Raw genomic sequence first — 19,718 nt, 5'->3', positions numbered from 1 at the left:
CTCCCCATGACCCTCTGGCCAACTTCACCCCAGCATATCGGGGTCCTACACCTCCGTCCTTACAACATCTCGAAGGGAGGGCGGTCGATACTCGCGTGATAGCTATTGTTGTAGGAGAACTCAGCCAGGGGAAGATAGGTATCCCAGCTACCACCGAAGTCTAGCACGCACGCTCGCAGCATATCCTCCAGAGTCTGGATGGTCCGCTCGCTCTGCCCATCCGTCTGCGGGTGAAAGGCAGTGCTGAAATGCAGACGAGTGCCCAACTCGTCATGGAATCTCTTCCAAAATCTGGAAGTAAAACGCACATCCCTGTCCGAGATCACCGATACTGGCACCCCATGCCGTGCCACAATCTCCCTGATGTAGATGTCGGCCAATTTCTCAGCCGATATGCTCTCCTGAATCGGGATAAAGTGAGCACTCTGGGTCAATCTATCCACGATGACCCAAATCGAATCCACTCCACGTGCGGTCCTGGGAAGCTTCGTGATAAAATCCATTGTGATATCTTCCCATTTCCAGAGTGGAATATCCAACGGCTGCATCTTGCCATGCGGTCTCTGATGTTCGGCCTTGACCTTCCTGCAGGTCAAACATCGCTCGACATACCAAGCCACATCCCGCTTCATGCAGGGCCACCAATAGTCTAGACGAAGATCCCTATACATCTTCGTCGCCCCGGGATGAATAGAGAATCGGGACTTGTGCGCCTCCTCCATCAAAATCTGGCGCACGCCTCCGTGATACGGCACCCACACCCTACGGTGTAGTGTCAATAGTCCTCGGCTATCATAATCAAAGGAGGAAACCTGCCCCACCACACGCTCGCTCTTCCGATGCTCCTCCTTGATAGCCTCCTGTTGAGCCTCCCGAATCTGCTCCAACAGGGGAGTCACCACGGTCATCCTCATACAAACGTCCCTGATCGTTGCCGCCTTGCGGCTAAGCGCATCGGCCACCACATTGGCCTTCCCCGGGTGGTAAAGGATCTCACAATCATAATCCTTCACCACGTCCAACCATCGACGCTGCCTCATGTTCAGATTCGGCTGATCCATGAGGTACCTCAAACTCTTATGGTCCGTGTAGATGGTACATCGAACCCCGTAGAGGTAATGCCGCCAAATCTTGAGGGCAAAGACCACCGCCCCCAACTCCAAATCGTGCGTCGGGTAGTTCGCCTCGTGAGGCTTGAGCTGCCTCGAAGCGTAGGCAATGACATGCCCCCTCTGCATCAGTACCGCGCCCAACCCAGAAATGGATGCATCACAGTAAACCACAAAATCCTCTACGCCCTCTGGCAGGGCTAAGATCGGCGCCTCACACAATCTCTGTCTCAGCGTCTCAAATGCAGCCTGTTGTTCGGGTCCCCACCGAAAAACCACGGCTTTCTTCGTCAGCCACGTCAGGGGTACGGCTATCTTGGATAAATCCTGGATAAATCTCCGATAGTAGCCTGCCAATCCCAGAAAACTCCGAATCTCAGATGGAGACTTCGGAACCTCCCATCTCATCACGGCCTCGACCTTGGCCGGATCGACCAGAATCCCGTTCTGGTTGACGAGGTGTCCCAGAAATTGCACCTCACGCAACCAAAACTCACACTTGGAGAACTTGGCATACAAGCTCTCCCTCCTCAGGGTCTCTAACACCTCTCTCAGATGCTCCTCATGTTCCTCCCGAGTCTTGGAATAAACCAAGATGTCATCGATAAAGACTATCACAGACCGATCCAGCATCGGTCTGCATACGCGGTTCATGAGGTCCATGAACGCGGCAGGAGCATTGGTGAGCCCAAACGGCATCACCACGAACTCATAATGGCCATAGCGCGTCCGAAACGCGGTCTTCTGCATATCCTCGTCCCTGACCCTCATTTGATGATAACCCGAACGCAAATCAATCTTGGAGAACCAAGATGCTCCCTGAAGCTGGTCAAAGAGGTCATCAATCCTCGGAGGCGGGTAACGGTTCTTCACCGTTACCTTGTTCAGCTCCCGATAATCTATACACATCCGATGCGACCCGTCCTTCTTCTTCACAAACAGAATCGGGGCTCCCCAGGGCGAACTGCTCGGACGAATAAATCCCTTGTCTAGCAGCTCCTGCAGTTGCGTAGACAACTCCTGCATCTCGGGAGGAGCCAACCGATACGGTGCCTTGGCTATCGGAGCCGCACCAGGAACAAGGTGAATCCTGAACTCCACCTGTCGCTCCGGAGGTATCCCAGGAAGCTCCTCTGGGAAAACATCTGCAAAGTCTCGGACCACCGGAACCTCGCTCAATGTCGCCTTACCCGCCTCCCGGGTATCCATCACATACGTGACATATCATGCGCATCCCTGCTGAAGGTAGCGCCTAGCCCTCGCTGCCGAACATACAGCGAGTCCATACTGGGGCCTCTCACCATGAATCACTAACTCTCCCCCGCTTGGGGTCCTGACCCGCACTAGCTGCTGCGCGCAATCTATCACAGCCCCATTAGGGCTCAGCCAATCCATGCCTATAATCACCTTGTTCCCACGCAACGGTATGGGAACCAAATCTACCAAGTAGCGCTCCTCGAACAAACGCAGCACGCAATCTCGAAATACCATCGATGCTCGCATCGATCGATCGTCAGCATTCTCCACCTCCAAAGGGAAATCTAACTCGCCCGATGACTCGTGAAACTTCTTGCTAAGCGCAAGGGAAACAAATGATCGGGACGCACCCGAGTCGAACAACACCTGAACTGGAAGGCCGTTCACATGGAACGATCCTAAAGCATACATATACATACGGAGCACATATCAACAACATAACATCATAAAAATAAGATAGAGGGAAAGAATCATACCCGTCACCACATCGGGTGCGGCGCGTGCCTCCTCGGTAGTCAGCTGGAATGCTCGGCTCCTCACCACTGGAGCCTCTGCCTTGCCCTACCGGCCATCCGTGATCCGCAGGGTCGCTGGAGCTGGCGCCTTCACCGGCGCTGAAACTATCAACTAGGGGTAATTGGCCTTCTTGTGGCCCCTCTGGTTGCAGTGAAAACACAGCAACTCCAATGTCTGAATAGCTGAAACTGGAGTAGTACAATCCCTGCTAAAGTGCCCTGCCTTTCCGCACTTGTAGCAGCCTACTGATCCCGTCCTACATGCCCCCACATGCGTCCTGCCGCATTTCCCGCAGCGGCTCGGTCCTGACTGGCCTTTCGACCTACCATCTGATCCCTTGGGCTTCTTCCCCGAAGCCCCTCTTGCCTGACCCTCCTCTAATTTCCGTTTCCGGATGTGCTCCAAATCTAGCTCCCTCTCCCTTGCCCTGGAAATCATAGAGTCCAAGGTAGGGCAAGCCGAAAAACTAACATGCTTTCGGATGTCAGCTCGTAGCATATCATGATAACGAGTCCTTTTCATGTCCTCGTCACCAGCATACTGGGGCACCAATAAAGCCCTCTCCCGGAACTTGGCGGTGATCTCCGCCACAGTCTCCGTCGTCTGCCTCATGTTTAGAAACTCCCTGGCCAGCTGCTGAAGCTCGACAGCCGGCGCAAAATCTGCCCTGAACCTGGTCACAAAGTCCGACCAGGTCATAGCCTCGATAGCTGAGGCTCCCAACGAGTCACCCACTGACTCCCACTAATCCCGGGCTCGGTCCCGTAAACATCCTGCTGCATACCTCACCTTCGACCCCTCGGGGCAGAAGCTAGTCAACTGGGCAGACTCGATGTCTGCAATCCATCACCTGGCAGCAATGGGGTCTTTAACCCCATGGAAATCTGGCGCACCACTGCCTCTAAAGTCCTTAAAGGACAGTGTGCGAGATCCCGACTGGCCAGATGCCATGTCGCTCCTGAACGCCCTGAGGCGATCCTCCATCAACTCGATGATCCCTTCCTTGATCGACCCGAAGATAATGGGAGTCGACTCAAGGATACCCCTGGTGATCTCTGACGCGATGAACTCGCGTAGTCCCTCATCCACCAGCTCGGAACCTGATCCCGAACCTGACCACTCTCCTGAACCGCCATCTACCGGCCTCGATCGAAGTACCACCATTCTGCAATACATCATAACAATCATTAGTGATACTGATACTTCCTGAGGGATCACAACTACTTACAAGTTGCCTGGTCTTATCTTGGCCTTCCTTGGTTCGGGTACGGATCCTCTACTTTCAGTAGTACAGGCTCATACTACCTTCCACATCTATCCGTACCTTCTTCAAGGAATGCCTCGACTCCACCAGATCCCTTTCACTACTACTGATCACTGCTATACTCATCCTAGGCTTACCCTAGGGAAATCTCTAATTCCACTATAACCAGTCCTCAACTGCTGCAGGCCTCCTTGTAATGCCAATTAGCCATTACCCGAATACCATCACATGTGACGAGGCTCTGATAATCCTTCGAGTACCCGACTAGTCCCTACAACGGTTGGACTCAAACAAGAGCTGCGCAGTAGGATCAAATCCGGCACTCTAAGATTATTCAACCCTGATCACATGTGACGTGACGCATTCGCCTAATGGCTAACTCCCATTATTCAGAGTCCCACGAAGCACGAAGCAAGCAGCATTCAGATAAGGGTAACAATCTCTATTAACTCTATCTACGTTCAGGAACTGAGCTAGCATAAAATGCTAAGCTTATACCACCAGGCATAACCTAATCAGGCTATCCTACTTACTGTCTACTCAATAACTAGCATGCAAGTTCTCACACAACTGAAACACATTAAGCAGGCACATAAGGCATCACTCCTAGATCCTTAGTCCTATTCTAGCATGCTGTTCTACAAAAGCTGATAAACATAACATAAACTTGTATGGGTACTTTGGGGATACTTACTTGAGCTCGGCCGGTCGCGCACATCACACACTTCGTTCTTTCTCAAAACTCTTTTCTCAATTTTAGAAAACATTTTTCCTTTAGAAAATCTTTTAATCCCTCGATTTGAGTTTAGACACTCCCGAGGGTGTGTCCGAATCCCTCAAATCAGGGCTCTGATACCAACTTGTAACGACCCAATTTTCATGACCAAAAATTTTGTTTTAAAAACATTACTTTAGAAAATATTAATAACTAAAAACATCGTTTGATCAACCACAACATAAAGTGAACCATGTCTGAAAACCAAAACATACAACTAATCAAAATATCAGAGTATCAATCCCAGTGAAGCTCGTAACTGCGGAAAACAACGGAGTGTGTGTGTGTGACATGCTGCTACCGCGCCGGCTCCTTTCCCCTAGCTGAGGAGGTACCTGAAACCAAAAATAAAACTGTAAGCACAAAGCTTAGTGAGTTCCACCATAATACCCCATACCATGCAACATATAACAACCAATGTTCAGCTAGTTGTTACGGGCCTTGCCCACACTCGGGAAGATACAGGCTCTACCCATACTTTGCTAGCCGGGAGATACGGGCCTCGCCTACACTTGTGAAGATACGGGCCCTGCCCACACTTCGCTATCTGGGAGATATGGGCCTAGCCCACACTCCAACCTCGGAGAGATACGGGCCCTGCCCACACTCAACCGCTAACCCATAACATACAAGTATCACGCAGACAGCAAGTATAAGCAACTCTATCATATTAACACATATATCATACTTGACTAAACCCAGAGATACGGGCTCGGCCCACACTCTAGTACTAGCATCTCGTCTACATGGGTCGGCCTTGGTGCCTTAGACCCGTTCCTACTGAAAAGGAAACTCACCTCGAAATAGCTGCTGGTCTGTGTGGGAATTGATCACCTACTACTACTGCTGCTGCTCCGGAAACCCTCCGGCTGCAATTCCCACAATAAACTCAATCAAACACTGCTCACTGACCTTTGGGTAAAATGACCATTTTACCCCTGACCTTGCCCTAAGTCAAAGTCAGAGTCAACTTTCAGTTGACCCGACTCGCCGAGTTGGCTTTCCAACTCGCCGAGTCCCTACGCAAACGACTGCCCTGAATCCCGATCCTACCCGTTGAGTTAGGCGACGACTCGACGGGTTCACCTTCTTAACCAATATTCAAGTCCTTCATCCAACTCGCTGAGTTGTATGAACAACTCATCAAGTTCATCTTCATTTGAAGAACACTTATGCTGCGACTCGCCGAGTTGTATGAACAACTCGCCGAGTCTGTTCTTGATCTAAGGAGATTACCTTGAACTCGCCGAGTCAGGGCATTGACTCGCCGAGTACCTCCATAGATGAGTTAGGCTTCCGACTCAGTGATTCACACCCCGTGACTCACTGCTCACTCGACACTACGAAAAGGGGACAAACTCGGAGACTCGCGAACAGACTCGCCGAGTCATATGAACGACTCACCGAGTCGTTGCCATGCACCCACTAAATACACAGATTTGCTCGATTACAGTCCATGCCATTCATAGATCTGGACTTCTAGGACACGAATCACACGTAAAGTTTCCAACTTTACGTGTGGATATTCACCAATATGGATTTTAGGGCTCAAAATGCCTCAAAAGGGTAGATCTAGGGTGAACAAGCAACATGGGGCCATAAAGCTAACAGATCTGAGCTCCTGGAGCTCAATCTTGCCTAGATCTAAGGGCCAATCAGCCTATTACGAAGTAATTTGCACATACAAACTTGGGGATTGGCTCAAGAATGACTTACATGAAGTAATAAGCATAGAAACAGGGGAAAAATGGATTATACCTCAAAGGAACTGTTGAAAGAGTGCAAAGATGTCTGGATTTCTTTCCTTCCTCTTGATCTACTTCCCATTCTTCCTCAAAACCTTCAAGAACACACACAATAGCCTCAAACTCTCAAGGAACAAGCTTAGAACGAGGGTTGGGAGCTTATGGGGAGAGAATGGGGGCTGGCCTGGGCGGATAAGTCCTTTAAATAGGGTGCAAACCCCTGAAACTTAGGGTTTCATACAACAGCTGTGACTCGCCGAGTCCAGGATATGGACTCGCCGAGTCGCCAACTTAAACGTGTCCCGGGTCCCGCATCCACTCGGCGAGTCGGACCTATGACTCGCCGAGTCCAAGGCTAAAAGAAAGGAAATACTCAAATAACATTTACGTACCAGGAACCGGGTGCTACAAATCTCCCCCACTTATTTTAGACTTCATCCTCGAAGTCTGCTGCTCGATCCTGAAACAGCTCGGGATAATGCTCCATCATCTCGTCCACCGGCTCCCAAGTCCATTCCGAACCCTTGCGGTGCTGCCATTGCACCTTCACTAGCTCCACCTTCTTGTTCCTCAAATCCTTCGACTTCCTGTCGAGGATTGCGACTGGGCGCTCAATGTAATTCAGGCTGTCATCAACCTGAATATCCTCCAAAGGTACTACTGCCGAATCGTCCACCAGGAACCAGGTGCTACACCCTAAAAGATAAGAAAAACAAAATTAGCTTCCATTTTCATGGTTGTAATACCTTAGAAAACTAAGGTTTTCAATGTGAGAATCCCTTGTGGTAAATATGACTACTTACTATAGAATTACAGATCACAACAGCTCATTTTGCAAACTAAATTGCACTTTTACTAACTGTAAAGTGTAAGCACCAGTGTTAATTAACCAAATTAAACTGATTAGAACATAATGAACAAACTAAGGGCAAAAACTCAAATCAAGTCGATTATGTCAGACCAAACTAAGGAAAAACAATCAGATTAGGGTGAAAAGATCAAATTCGTAGGCTGAAATCCATTACAACTAAATCAGATTTTGCAATAGATTATGTAGCATTGAGCAACAAAGCAAATTAGGGTAAAAGGTTTTAATGAAGATAACTTAAAAAGACTTATAGAGTAGAGAGTAGAAAGGGTGAAGAACAACTAGAGAAGATAACTCGAAATGGAAAGAGGAAGAGTAAAATATACCCGATGAAGACACGACATTGAGCGTAGAATTGTGTAAGGATAAGAATTTGCCCGAAAACTTGAACCCAAACCAAACCGAATTAGGTCCGAATAAGCAATTTGATTCAGGTTTCGGATATATTATGCTTATTCATTTCTCAGGTTATTCGGTTCCGGTTACCCAAATAAGAGCTTATTTGGTTCTAAATGTAACGTCCGTAGATCCGGGCTAGTCAATTTAGAGGCAATATGGGTCGAAAACGACTTTTAGACAAAAGATTATTAAGAATAAATAATCTCAACCAAGTTTTAGTATATGTTACAAGGTTTCCGTACATATAAAGAGCGTCGAAATCCGAGTTATAACAAAGAAATTATGACCTGTCGAAGTTTCGCGACAGAACCGACACGATACTGGGAGGCGTAAATAGTGAATTTACGATAGAGAGAGATTTAGCCTTAGCAATCTAAATGAAAGTCGTAGTATGTCTTAAACCGATAGTGTGCATAAAAAGAACATCCAAATCTGACTTCGTATGAGGAAGTTATGATTTTTCTAAGATTTAGCATAACAGTGCACAGCCCGAAATCTGAATTTTAGATCGGTCGATTTTTAGCCAAAATAATCTAAACGATAAATGAAGATATCGTTAATAGGAGTTAAACGATAAAAAGACAGTCGAAAACAGAGCTCATATGAGAAAGATATGGACGAAGCTTAGTCCCTACTCTTCGAGCGTTGCGAATTCGATACAGTTTTGTAAATATGAGATAGAGTGAGAATTAGCCGACGGGATCTAAATGAAAGTTGTAGTACTCGTAAATACCAATGCGTGGATATAAAGAACGTCGATAATAGAGCTCGTATGCGAAAGTTATGGACGAAGCTTAGTCTCTACTTTTCGAGCGCGGCGAATTCGATACAGTTTTGTAAATCCGAGATAGAATGAGAATTAGCCAACGAGGTCTAAATGAAAGTTGAAGATCTCATTAATAGGAACTCAACGGTAAAAAGATAGACAAAAACGGAGCTCGTATGCAAAAGTTACGGACGAAGCTTGGAGACTACTTTACTATAAAACTCCTATAAATACAAGGGTGAACTCCTCATATTTTCTTCACACCATAAGCCTCTCTTTCTTTCTCTAACTTCTCTCTAACCTCCCTAAACCCCTCCCAAGTCTAGGGAACCTCCCTATCACGAGAAGAAAGCCCCGGAGCGCCTGACGGCTCCGAGAAGAAAAGCTTTCAGCTCGGAAACGCTGCTCCAGCAAAGTCCGGTTTTTAATAAAAACCCGCTGTAAGTGAGCTACGCCTATACTATATTTAATATAGATTTTATTTAATTATAGTAACATTATTAGGACCTTAAAATAATTATTTGGGCTATTATTATGAGTTATATTGAGTGTTATTTAACGCTTATATAATAATAATAATAGCTAGACTATTAAATTAGTCTCGTCAAGCGTTAGACTAAACTCTAGTGGTAATGATACTAGGTTTCGTCAAGGGATAATTGTTTTAAGAGTAACGAAGTGTTGTCCGAGTGCCGACTCACCACCTTTCAGGTGAGTGCATAGTTACTTTCATCTTACACATAAATATGAAGTATTTTATATAAATTACATGCTAAGTGTGCATATTATTTGAGTACTTGCTGTCTATGCTAGATGAACGTTTTTATGCATGTTTTAAAGGATTTAAACTGTATACGTATTTTATATATACGAATATGTTGGGTATGACATGGCTAGATGAACGATGAGAGATAAAAGATGATGTGAGTAAACATTGGCAGCTATGGACTTAGTGCCTAATAAACATCGGCAGCTATGGACTTAGTGCCTAATAAACATTGGCAGCTATAGACTTAGTGCCTATTGGAAAAACACCGTTAGCTATGGATTTAGTACCTGATAGGAATTGGTAGCTATGGACTTAGTACCTATTAGATAAACACAGGTAGCTATGGATTTAGTACCCGATGAATAGACTATAGCAGCTATGGAATTAGTGCTTTCCGAACGAACATTGGCAGCTATGGACTTAGTGCCAGTCCTATAACCCTGGAAGTAAGGGACTTCGGAATAAACGAATGCAGGATAGATGACTCTTAGTTTAAATCCTTAAGAGTAAAGAAGATAATGGGGATGGGTAATTGGGTTGATTGTTTGATTGTTTAAACATAATAATTATAATATTGTGGGTTGAAAACCCTATGTACTCACCAGGTTTCCCAACCTGACCCACTCAGTTTATTTATATCACAGGTGTTGATATGAAGTCACATTACACTGAGAGATTAAAGAGATGTAGATCACTAGTGTAAATAAATGTAAGTTACGTTTATGCTTATGTTTCTGAATTGACGATGACATCCCAAACATTTTTAAAATGAATAAAATATGTTTCTTTGAAAATGTTTTGATAACGTATTTATTGTGTTTTTCTGGGAACAAATTCCGCAACATTTTTATGAAATGAAGTACTCTGATTTTTATAAAGCATAAACAAAATCGGTCTTTTCTGGCCGTGAAAATTGGGGATGTCACACTAAATACCCGACCCGAATAAGCATTCCCCCTGTTTCTCTAATCGATAAAAATCAAAATCATGATTCACACTTTTGTCCTAGTCGTTCATAACAGAAGGAAAAAAACTCAATGCTCGTTCTCTTCGTTTCAAAATCAATCAATCTTCTTATCTATTTGCAAACTCAAATCACTTCCGTCTATCCTTCCTTTTGTCTCAAACTTTCAAAAATTGACCATTCCTATTGTCTTTAATGATTCACGAATTCCTCTTTTGTCTAGTCTTGGAAAATTGAGCTCCAACTCAAGTAAGAAATTAATTTTCATTATGTTAATCTACTATGTAAAGGTTATTCTTTCAATGTGTTATTGTGTTTTGTTAGTGTCTGAATGTTTTATGTTGACGTATAAAATTAAATTGTTATTCTATTATTCGAGTTATAGAATCCTAATACGGTTTATTAAGATTTTTTCGATTATATTAGGTCCTTAATCATCTTGTACTTGTTATTTGGGTTATTCAGGTAATAGCCGAACCGAACCGATTAATACCCGAACGAACCGAACCCCTATTGGTTAATCGGTTCGGTTTTTGGTTCATCTAATTACCCTTATTTGATTTTCCGGTTATTCGAGTTCGGGTCGGTTCGGTCCAATTCCGGCCCAATAACATCCCTAGAATCGTGGGGGATGTCGAGGGGACTCTAATTGTGACTTGTCCTCCATCCATTATTTTTGAAAGTTAAATTCCTATAATATCCTTATATTGCTTTTAAATCGCAGGACCATTCATTATTAAGTTATAAACCATTAATTAAAATTCAAATCCCTTAAAATTAGCAACTTATTTATATACTTCTGCGCGGCTGTTATAATAAACAAATAAATAAACAAATATGTTTCTTATTTTTACATTTAACATAATGTTTTGACTATAAAATAGTTTTTATATTATTTTAATTTTTCAATATTTTTTTCTCCGTAGGTTCTAACCTAGTAATCAAATAGAATAATCAAGAGAAAATGACAAATATAGCCCAAATCCCTTAATGACTTCTCACTTTTTTGCAAAAATTTAGGACTTGAAACCAAGAAAGACTGCATAATCTTCTATTATCTTTTCTGGTGACACCCATTTCATTTCATCAAAATCCAGTTCCATAACCTTTCGAGGATTTGAATAATATATCCATAAAGATTTTCACCCTTTGAAAAATTAAGCAAGGGCTCTGGCCCCCCCCCCCCCCCCCCCAATTTTAAAGCATATTTTGTTAATTATATATGTATATATACGTATTTCTTGGGTTACAAAGACAAGTTGGAGATTGGCGTGGTGGTAAAAGCGATGGTTTATAAAACTAAGGGTCTCAAGTCCGAACTTGTTTGCTTAACTGAAGGGCCCCAATTTTTTTGTTTGCTTAGAGCCCTCAAATTGGTTGAGCCGTCCCTGGTTTGGAATATTCTTGGTTTCAAGTAATGTCAATTTGCACTTCTGTTTCAATGTTTCAAGTCAGCCTTAGTTCACGTAAAGTACACTCGGTGTGTGTGTTTATGTGTGTGTGTGTGTGTGTGTATATATATATATATATATATATATATATATATATATATATATTCTGCTTGAATACATGTAAATCGAAGATGGAGAGAGGGGAGGAGACATGATTCCATCCTTGTTTACCTTCTGTATAAACTGATATTTTTCTATTTAATACAAGAAACAGTCAACCAAATGTTGATGGTGAAAAGACATGGATGGTCCTCATTCTTTTTATACGAACACCTATATATAAAGGGTAATTTTAATAAGAATTATAACATTAAAATTTTGAGGACTCTTGAAGTAATGAGTTAGTGCTTATGCGTCGTAAGAAAGCTCGACAAATAAGATCTACTATTGTGGATTGTGAGTTTAGTTATTTCATTATACGTTGTCACATAGAGTGAGGTTAAGATGTTAGAAGGGAAGACGATGACCATCTCATGAGCTATGATCTGGTTCTAAAATGGTGGAGCATTTGGTTATTTCAAATCCGAGGTTTACATATCTGCATGAGGATGAAAAGTTTCTTCCTGTCCAAGCCTTCAACACTTAGCAAAATGCCACACCAATAATTGTTGCAAAACCAATTGTCACATACCCCTATTTCCAATACTTATTGTAGCATATGTTTCCTTTCTCCATTTTGAAAAGGTATACTGATATATTTCCAATTTAAGATGCTATATGTGTTAATTTATTTCCATTATTGAATGTGAACTAATCCAATATATCTTGTTAAGTTAGTGATGGCCACAAATACCTTGTGTACCTATTTAGATAGTTGATTTTCCCTTAGAAGAGTCATAATTGTTGAATTTCATGTCCTATGTGTAGATATTGAGAATAATGCTACTAGTCGATGAGAGGCTAGTGGTAACAAAATGTGTATATGTGATATTCAATTCGATCAGTGTATAGTTACCACAAGTTGTAAATGTAAGGTATCTACCTGATACCTTGTTGCCTAATAACAGAAACCAAAATAGAACAGGAAGGAAGAAAAGAAAAAAGAAAAAAAACTGCACAGCAACAGCAACAACAGAGGAAGATAACAGGGGAATAACAACGGGAACTTTACTTGCTCAACAAGAGTTTTAAACGCTTGAGAAAAAACCAGAAACAAACCTAAAACAATACCCTTATTTATACTAAAAGATATGGAATCCTAAACTAACTCAAACACCGCTAGAAATAGTTTCCATATAAAATTCCCAAAATGCCCCTGAGGGGCAATTCCTGAATTACGCCAACATTTTCCCTCCTAATTCAGGAACCGAGATGTTCTTCACTCCTAATAGACTTCTCATTTCTTCAAACTTCACTTTAACCATAGATTTTGTGAATATATCAGCCCGTTGTTCAGTAGTTCCCACATGTTGCACAATGACATCTCCTTTCTCAACCAAGTCACGTATGAAGTGGTATTTTGTGTCTATATGCTTGCTTCTTCCATGGAACACCGGATTCTTCATCAGTTCCAGGGCTGATTTGTTGTCAACATACAACAATATTGGGTTGATTCTTCTTCCGGTTAACTCACCAAGCAATCTTCTTATCCAAACTCCTTGACAAGTGGCACTTGTAGCTGCCATAAATTCAGCTTCACATGATGAAAGTACCACACTTTGTTGCTTCTGTGAGTTCCATGTAACAAGGTTCTCATTGAGATAAAATTCCATACCTGATGTACTTCTCCTGTCAATCACATCTCTAGCTAAATCAATATCCGTATAGCCTATGACACCATATTCTTCACTACTTCTTACATATTCCAAACCATACATAGTTGTTCCTTTAATGTATCTTAGAATATGTTTAACAACTTGAAGGTGTTTCTTAGTAGGTTTTTCCATAAAACGACTTACCAAACCTACTAAATATGAGATATCCGGACGGGTGTGTGTGAGGTATCTCAAACCACCAACAATGCTCCTATACTTCGTGGGATCAACGGGTTCTCCTTCTTCATCCTTTGTTAACTCCAGCCTTGGTTCCATTGGATATCTACATGGGTTACAATCATGCATACCAGCTTTTTTTCAAGCACTTTCTTTGCATAAGCAGTTTGCACTAATGTAATTCCCCCTTCATATTGAGTTACCTCTATGCCCAGGTAGTATGTCAACAGCCCAAAATCAGTCATCTGAAACTCTTTGTTCATTTGTTGCTTAAACAATTTCACATCGTTATCACAGCTTCCTATTACAATTAGATCATCAACATATACCCCTACAATGAGAAGGCTTCCCTTCTTTCTTCTAGTGTAAACAACATACTCTTGCGGACATCTTTTAAAATCTAGTTGTTTCAAGTATTTGTGCAGCCTAGAGTTCCAAGCCCTTGGTGCTTGGCGTAAGCCATACAAGGCTTTTGATAGTTTGTAGACTTTCTTTGGCTGATTTTTCTTCACAAATCCTTCTGGTTGTGAGACGTATACTTCCTCCTCTAAATCACCATATAAAAACGCTGACTTTACATCAAGGTGATGTACTTTCCAACCGGATTTTGCTGATAAAGCTAATATGATGCGTATAGTTTCAATTCGAGCAACCGGAGCGAATACCTCATCAAAATCAATTTCGGGTTTTTGTACATAACCCTTGGCAACTAACCTTGCTTTGTGCTTTATTATATTTCCATTTTTATCTCTTTTGAGTTTGAAGATCCACTTAAGACCAATGGTTTTTCTCCCTGGTGGTAGTTCTACTAGGTTCCAAGTCTTGTTTCTTTCAATCGCATCTAATTCAACTTTCATAGCTTCTACCCATTCTTTTTTCATACTTGCATCTGAATATGTCTTGGGTTCCTCAATATCTTCCATTAGAAGTAATTGCTCGCTATCTTGATAAATATCATGAAGTGTTCGATACCTTAACGCACCATCACTTGTTGAGTCTTCGCTACCAGTACTTGAGCTTGTCGAACTTTCTGGAGTAGTGGTGGAAACTTGAGGGCTTAATTGAGTTGGCTCGCTCCATACCTGATCATCTTCTTCGTAACCTCCTAAGTCAGAATTTTCATCTTCTGTCATGTCATTTATAGTGAACCCATCAAACGTTAAACTTACACCTGGAATGGGTTTTATTTTTACGGCTTTTTCCCATGTCCACTTTGCTTCTTCATCAAACTTTACGTCCCTGCTAACACGAATTGTCCCTGTATCCGGATCAAGAAGCCTATAAGCTTTTGATCCTTTTTCAATGCCTAGATGAACCATCTTGCTGCTTCTATCTTCAAGTTTCTTTAGGTGTGTATTTGGTGTTCTCACATAAGCAATGCAGCCAAAAACTCTCAAATGCTCAACTTGTGGTTTTCTTCCTGTCCACATCTCGTATGGGGTGGAATCTTTAAGAGCTTTTGTACTCAATCTGTTAAGAATGTAGACGGCATGACACACGGCTTCTCCCCACAATACTTCAGGTACATCCATGCTTTTAAGATTGCTTCGTGTCATCTCAATTATAGTGCGATTTCGTCTCTCCACAACCCCGTTCTGTTGTGGAGAGTATGGTGCCATGTATTGTCGATTAAGACCCATTTCTTTACAATATGAGGTGAATTCACTTGAGAGAAATTCCCCCCCCCCCCCCCCACGATCAGTTCGTAATGTCTTTATTTTTTCTCCAACTTCTGTTTCCACCTTTTTTTGAAATTCTTTAAAAAACTTTAAGGCTTCATCTTTAGCTTTTAGAAGGTAAATCCACATTACCCTAGTGTAATCATCAACCAAAAGGAGGAAATATTAATTTCCGGCTGGTGTGGGTGGAGTGATAGGACCACATAGGTCACCATGTACGAGCTCTAGCCTTTTTGAAGCTCTGTACATTGTACTTGTTGGGTAGGGGTTTCGAGTTTGCTTCCCTATCAAGCAGCCTTCACATAAACGTTTGGGGATGTTTATTTTGGGCAAACCAACAGCCAAGTTCTTGTCTGACATTTCCTTGAGCGTGGTGAAGTTCACGTGTCCCATACGAGCATGCCAACGCCATGTCTGATCGGTAGCTTCTCCAAGTAGACATTGAGACTCAACTTCATTTAAGATTATCTTATAGAGTTGATTTTCAGATTGCTTTACCTTCATGAGCAGTCGGTTCTTTTCATCGTGGATCCAAAGGAATAAGCCGTGCATATATATTCGATCCCCTTTTTCCGCTAGTTGTCCCAAACTGATGATGTTACTACATAACCTTGGTATGTAGTAAACACTTTGAAGCACTCGATGTTCTCCGTTCTTACATTGAAATACGATAGAACCTTTGCCTTCAATTCGTACTTTTGAACCATCTCCAAACTTGACATAGCCTTGAATCGAGCTATTCAGATTACGAAACTTGGTTTTATCCCCGGTCATATGGTTACTTGCTCCATTGTCAAGATACCAAATCTTTGACTGATTGTTGTTGCTTCCTAGTGGTGTCAATTTTGGATTGACTTTTTCTTCATTCAAGAATACTTCCTCAGTTGTCTTGATCTCATGGATTGCTGCCAATGGAAGGGCTGGTTCGTTATCAATTGGACCTTGAACCATATTAGCTTCTTGATTTCTTTCTTTTCGTGGATTTTTACATTCTGCTGCATAGTGCCCGAATTCTTGACAATTGTAGCACTGGATTTTGCTCTTGTCTCGATTGTCGTTCGTGCCACGAGTATTCTCTTGTTGCTGGTTATTACTACCTCTTCCTTGGCCTCCACGGTATCCACCACCTCTGCCTCCTCTACCTCGACCTCTTCCACGGCCTCGATAATTGTTTGAGTTTCCCTGGTTGTTTTTGTTAGAGGAGCGGGACTGATCATGGCTTTGTTTCTTACTTCTTTCGGTCCATTCTTGATGGGTGAGAAGAAGCTTCTTTTCTTCAACTTCAACATGCCCGCGGATTCTCTCCTCATGAGCTTTCAGTCGCCCTACAACTTCTTCAAAAGACATAGTATCCAGATCTGCAAATTGCTCAATGGTTGAAGCTAATTGCAAAAACCGAGACGGAACTGCTCTTAGTATCTTCTTCACCACGTAAGCTTCTTCCATATTGTCTCCTAAGGCTCGAATGTTGTTGACTATGTTGCTTAACTTTCCAGAAAAGTCATCAACTGTCTCCGACTCCTTCATGGTTAACACCTCAAATTCTGCTTTGAGTGTTTGTACTTTTGCTGTTCTTACGCGATCAGAACCCATGTAGAGAGTCTTGAGCGTTTCCCAAGCTTCTTTTGCTGATTCCTTCTCTGCCAAAAAGACAGTAGAATTTCATCCGGTACTGCTTGGACTATGATGGCCATCGCAAGCCTATCCTTCTTTATGCTAACCTGATTCTGTGGGTTTTTTGGTTCGATGGCTTCCCACACTTCTTGAGCCTGCATTGCTATCTTCATCTTTATGGCCCAAACGGCATAATTGCTCCTGGTCAACAATGGGTATTGGAGAGAGAATGAGCCATCTTTCTTTTGTCCTTCCATGTTAGGGCTGTTCTCAATGGGGTATTTTTTTCAAGCTCTGATACCAAGTGTAAGGTATCTACCTGATACCTTGTTGCCTAATAACAGAAACCAAAATAGAACAGGAAGGAAGAAAAGAAAAAAGAAAAAAAACTGCACAGCAACAGCAGCAACAGAGGAAGATAACAGGGGAATAAAAACGGGAACTTTACTTGCTCAACAAGAGTTTTAAACGCTTGAGAAAAAACCAGAAACAAACCTAAAACAATACCCTTATTTATACTAAAAGATATGGAATCCTAAACTAACTCAAACACCGCTAGAAATAGTTTCCATATAAAATTCCCAAAATGCCCCTGAGGGGCAATTCCTGAATTACGCCAACAGTAAACATGTCTGATTTTTAACACACGAATTAATTATAATTGTTACATGACATTTAAGATATATGAAACCTCATTCTAGATGCATTTGTTTATCATTTCATACAACCTAAAGAGTGATCCGACTTAAATTTTAATCTTGCTCGGATATAATAATTAATATTTTGCTTCTGGTAAAACCTAAAGAGTACTGATTTGGCTTAAATTTTAATCTTGCTCGTATATAATAATTAATATTTTGCTTCTGATAAAGGAAAACCAATTACCACTGTTTTATGTTTTTATGGAGCTTATTTTTTGGTGAGCTCTTTTGTCGATCAAATTACTTATTTAGAGGCCAATTGTGAAAGATGAGGATCTAAAATGGGTTCATCCATGCTAGCAAAATAAATCTATGTCATTTATATATCTAGCACATATGACCCTGACACATATATTTTTTTACCATAATGGTGCATCATATCATTCCGAGAATTGTGTTTGTTGTTTTCAGCCCAGGCCAAGGGAGCGGCTCGCTAGTCGCTGTAGTTGCTTGCACCAAGGGGCTCGCTAGGCTAGACGCATCAGCACCATATCGAGAAGAGAGAAAGAGATTTATCAGTTGGGAGGTGGTTATTGTGTTGCTAAATGGAAATCATATTAAAAAAAAATTGGTCGTTGTTGACGGGCGGACCAGGATATGAGAGCCAACACCCCCAGACACCTGGGCCGTTTTGCATGCCGCGGAGCTGTTGTTAGAGCCGACTGATGTCGGCCACCACCTCTGCCACCGGTGCGTCCTCCGTTGACACCCCCACAGTAAGTTCGACCTCCTCCTCTATCGGAGTTTCTGCCCCCGCGAGATGAGTTTGAGCCCCGATTTTGATTGTGATTGACGTTGAGAACAGTAGGAGCAGAGGAATAATCTTGATGTGAAGCTTGAACGAGACGACTTTGATTCTGAAGCAGGCGATGTTCTTCAATTGTGAGCATGGATTGCATCTCTAGGCAAGAAGGAAACGGAGACTTGTGGCAAATTGTGGTGGCTATGTGATCAAACTTGGGAGGAAGACCATTGATGGTGTAAATAACGAGATTTCGTTCTGGAACGGGGCTCCAATATTTGACAGCAAATCTGAAATTGTCTTGATCCAGGTACAATACTTGATGACAGAGGAGTCTCCAAGGGCAATATTTCGGAGCTCGTTATCGATTTCCATGGCTTTTGCTTCTTTATTGTCACGAAACAGATTTTCAATGTTGTTCCATAACTGAGATGCAGTACAATCAGCTTAGATGATTGTATTGAGAAGAGGTTGAGATAAGGTGCAAAATAACCATTGTTTGACTATACTATCAACCTTACACCATTCTTTGTCATCCGGTTAGTTGGAGGTGCCATCGAGATGGGCATAGACTCCGTACCCAATGGGTCTTGAAAAGCTCACACCATGAGTCATACTTCATGCGTTCCAGGTCTAGGATTTGAGGAACATAAGATTTGATGTTTTTGCAGCCATATATTTTGTGGCCATCTCGATGGCACCCATTTCATTTTGCCAAAATCTAGTTCCATGACCTTTTTTGGACTTGAAAGCCAATTTATCACATAAAGTTTTTCATTTGAACTCACAAGCTGCGGATTTCAGAAAACTCTTTGTTTCAAGTAACGTCCATTTGAACTCACAAGCTGCGGACTTGAAAGCCAATTTATCACATAAAGCTTTTCATTTGAACGAGTTTGAGTTCACCTAAAGAACAATCGATGTGTAGAGTGTATATCTTCCCCTTGAAAAAACGTAAATTGACGGTGGGGAGAATGTAGGAGACATGATTCCACAGTCGTTTACCAGCTATACAAAAAAGTAGCAATAATTTTGTATGTAACACAACAAAAACCCACCCGGATATTGAAGGTGAAAACACAAGGATACCCCTAATAGCCCAGAAAGCCCTCTTTCCTTCTTCATGAGCTGCTACATATAAAGGGTAATCAGAGAAATGAAGTTCATG

The 19,718-nt window shown here is 42.4% G+C and overlaps 1 protein-coding gene across 1 annotated transcript; it reads right to left on the bottom strand.

Moving 5' to 3' along the window:
• Positions 1 to 15,658: 15,658 nt before the first annotated feature.
• LOC145064018 (uncharacterized) lies at positions 15,659 to 19,107 on the bottom strand. The gene is made up of 5 exons (XM_079011549.1): positions 19,072 to 19,107; positions 18,779 to 18,976; positions 17,427 to 17,441; positions 17,215 to 17,308; positions 15,659 to 17,133 (listed from the first exon to the last, which is right to left on the bottom strand). The coding sequence occupies exons 1-5, from the start codon at positions 19,105 to 19,107 to the stop codon at positions 15,659 to 15,661; spliced, it is 1,818 nt and encodes a 605-aa protein (XP_078867675.1).
• Positions 19,108 to 19,718: the final 611 nt, after the last annotated feature.

Source organism: Lactuca serriola, chromosome 7, assembly GCF_051521515.1.
Source record: "Lactuca serriola cultivar US96UC23 chromosome 7, Lser_US96UC23_V15, whole genome shotgun sequence".
Lineage (NCBI taxonomy): Eukaryota > Viridiplantae > Streptophyta > Magnoliopsida > Asterales > Asteraceae > Lactuca > Lactuca serriola.
This window is presented reverse-complemented; position numbering and strand designations above follow the sequence as displayed.

Bases quoted from the DNA above. Each gene is read 5' to 3' on its own strand.
- LOC145064018 (XM_079011549.1), bottom strand. From the start codon at position 19,107: ATGGCACCTCCAACTAACCGGATGACAAAGAATGGT. The intron at 18,977-19,071 runs GTAAGGTTGATA...ACTGCATCTCAG, and splicing joins ACCGGATGACAAAGAATGGT to TTATGGAACAACATTGAAAA. The intron at 17,134-17,214 runs GTTAGCATAAAG...TCTTTTTGGCAG, and splicing joins CAAAAAACCCACAGAATCAG to AGAAGGAATCAGCAAAAGAA.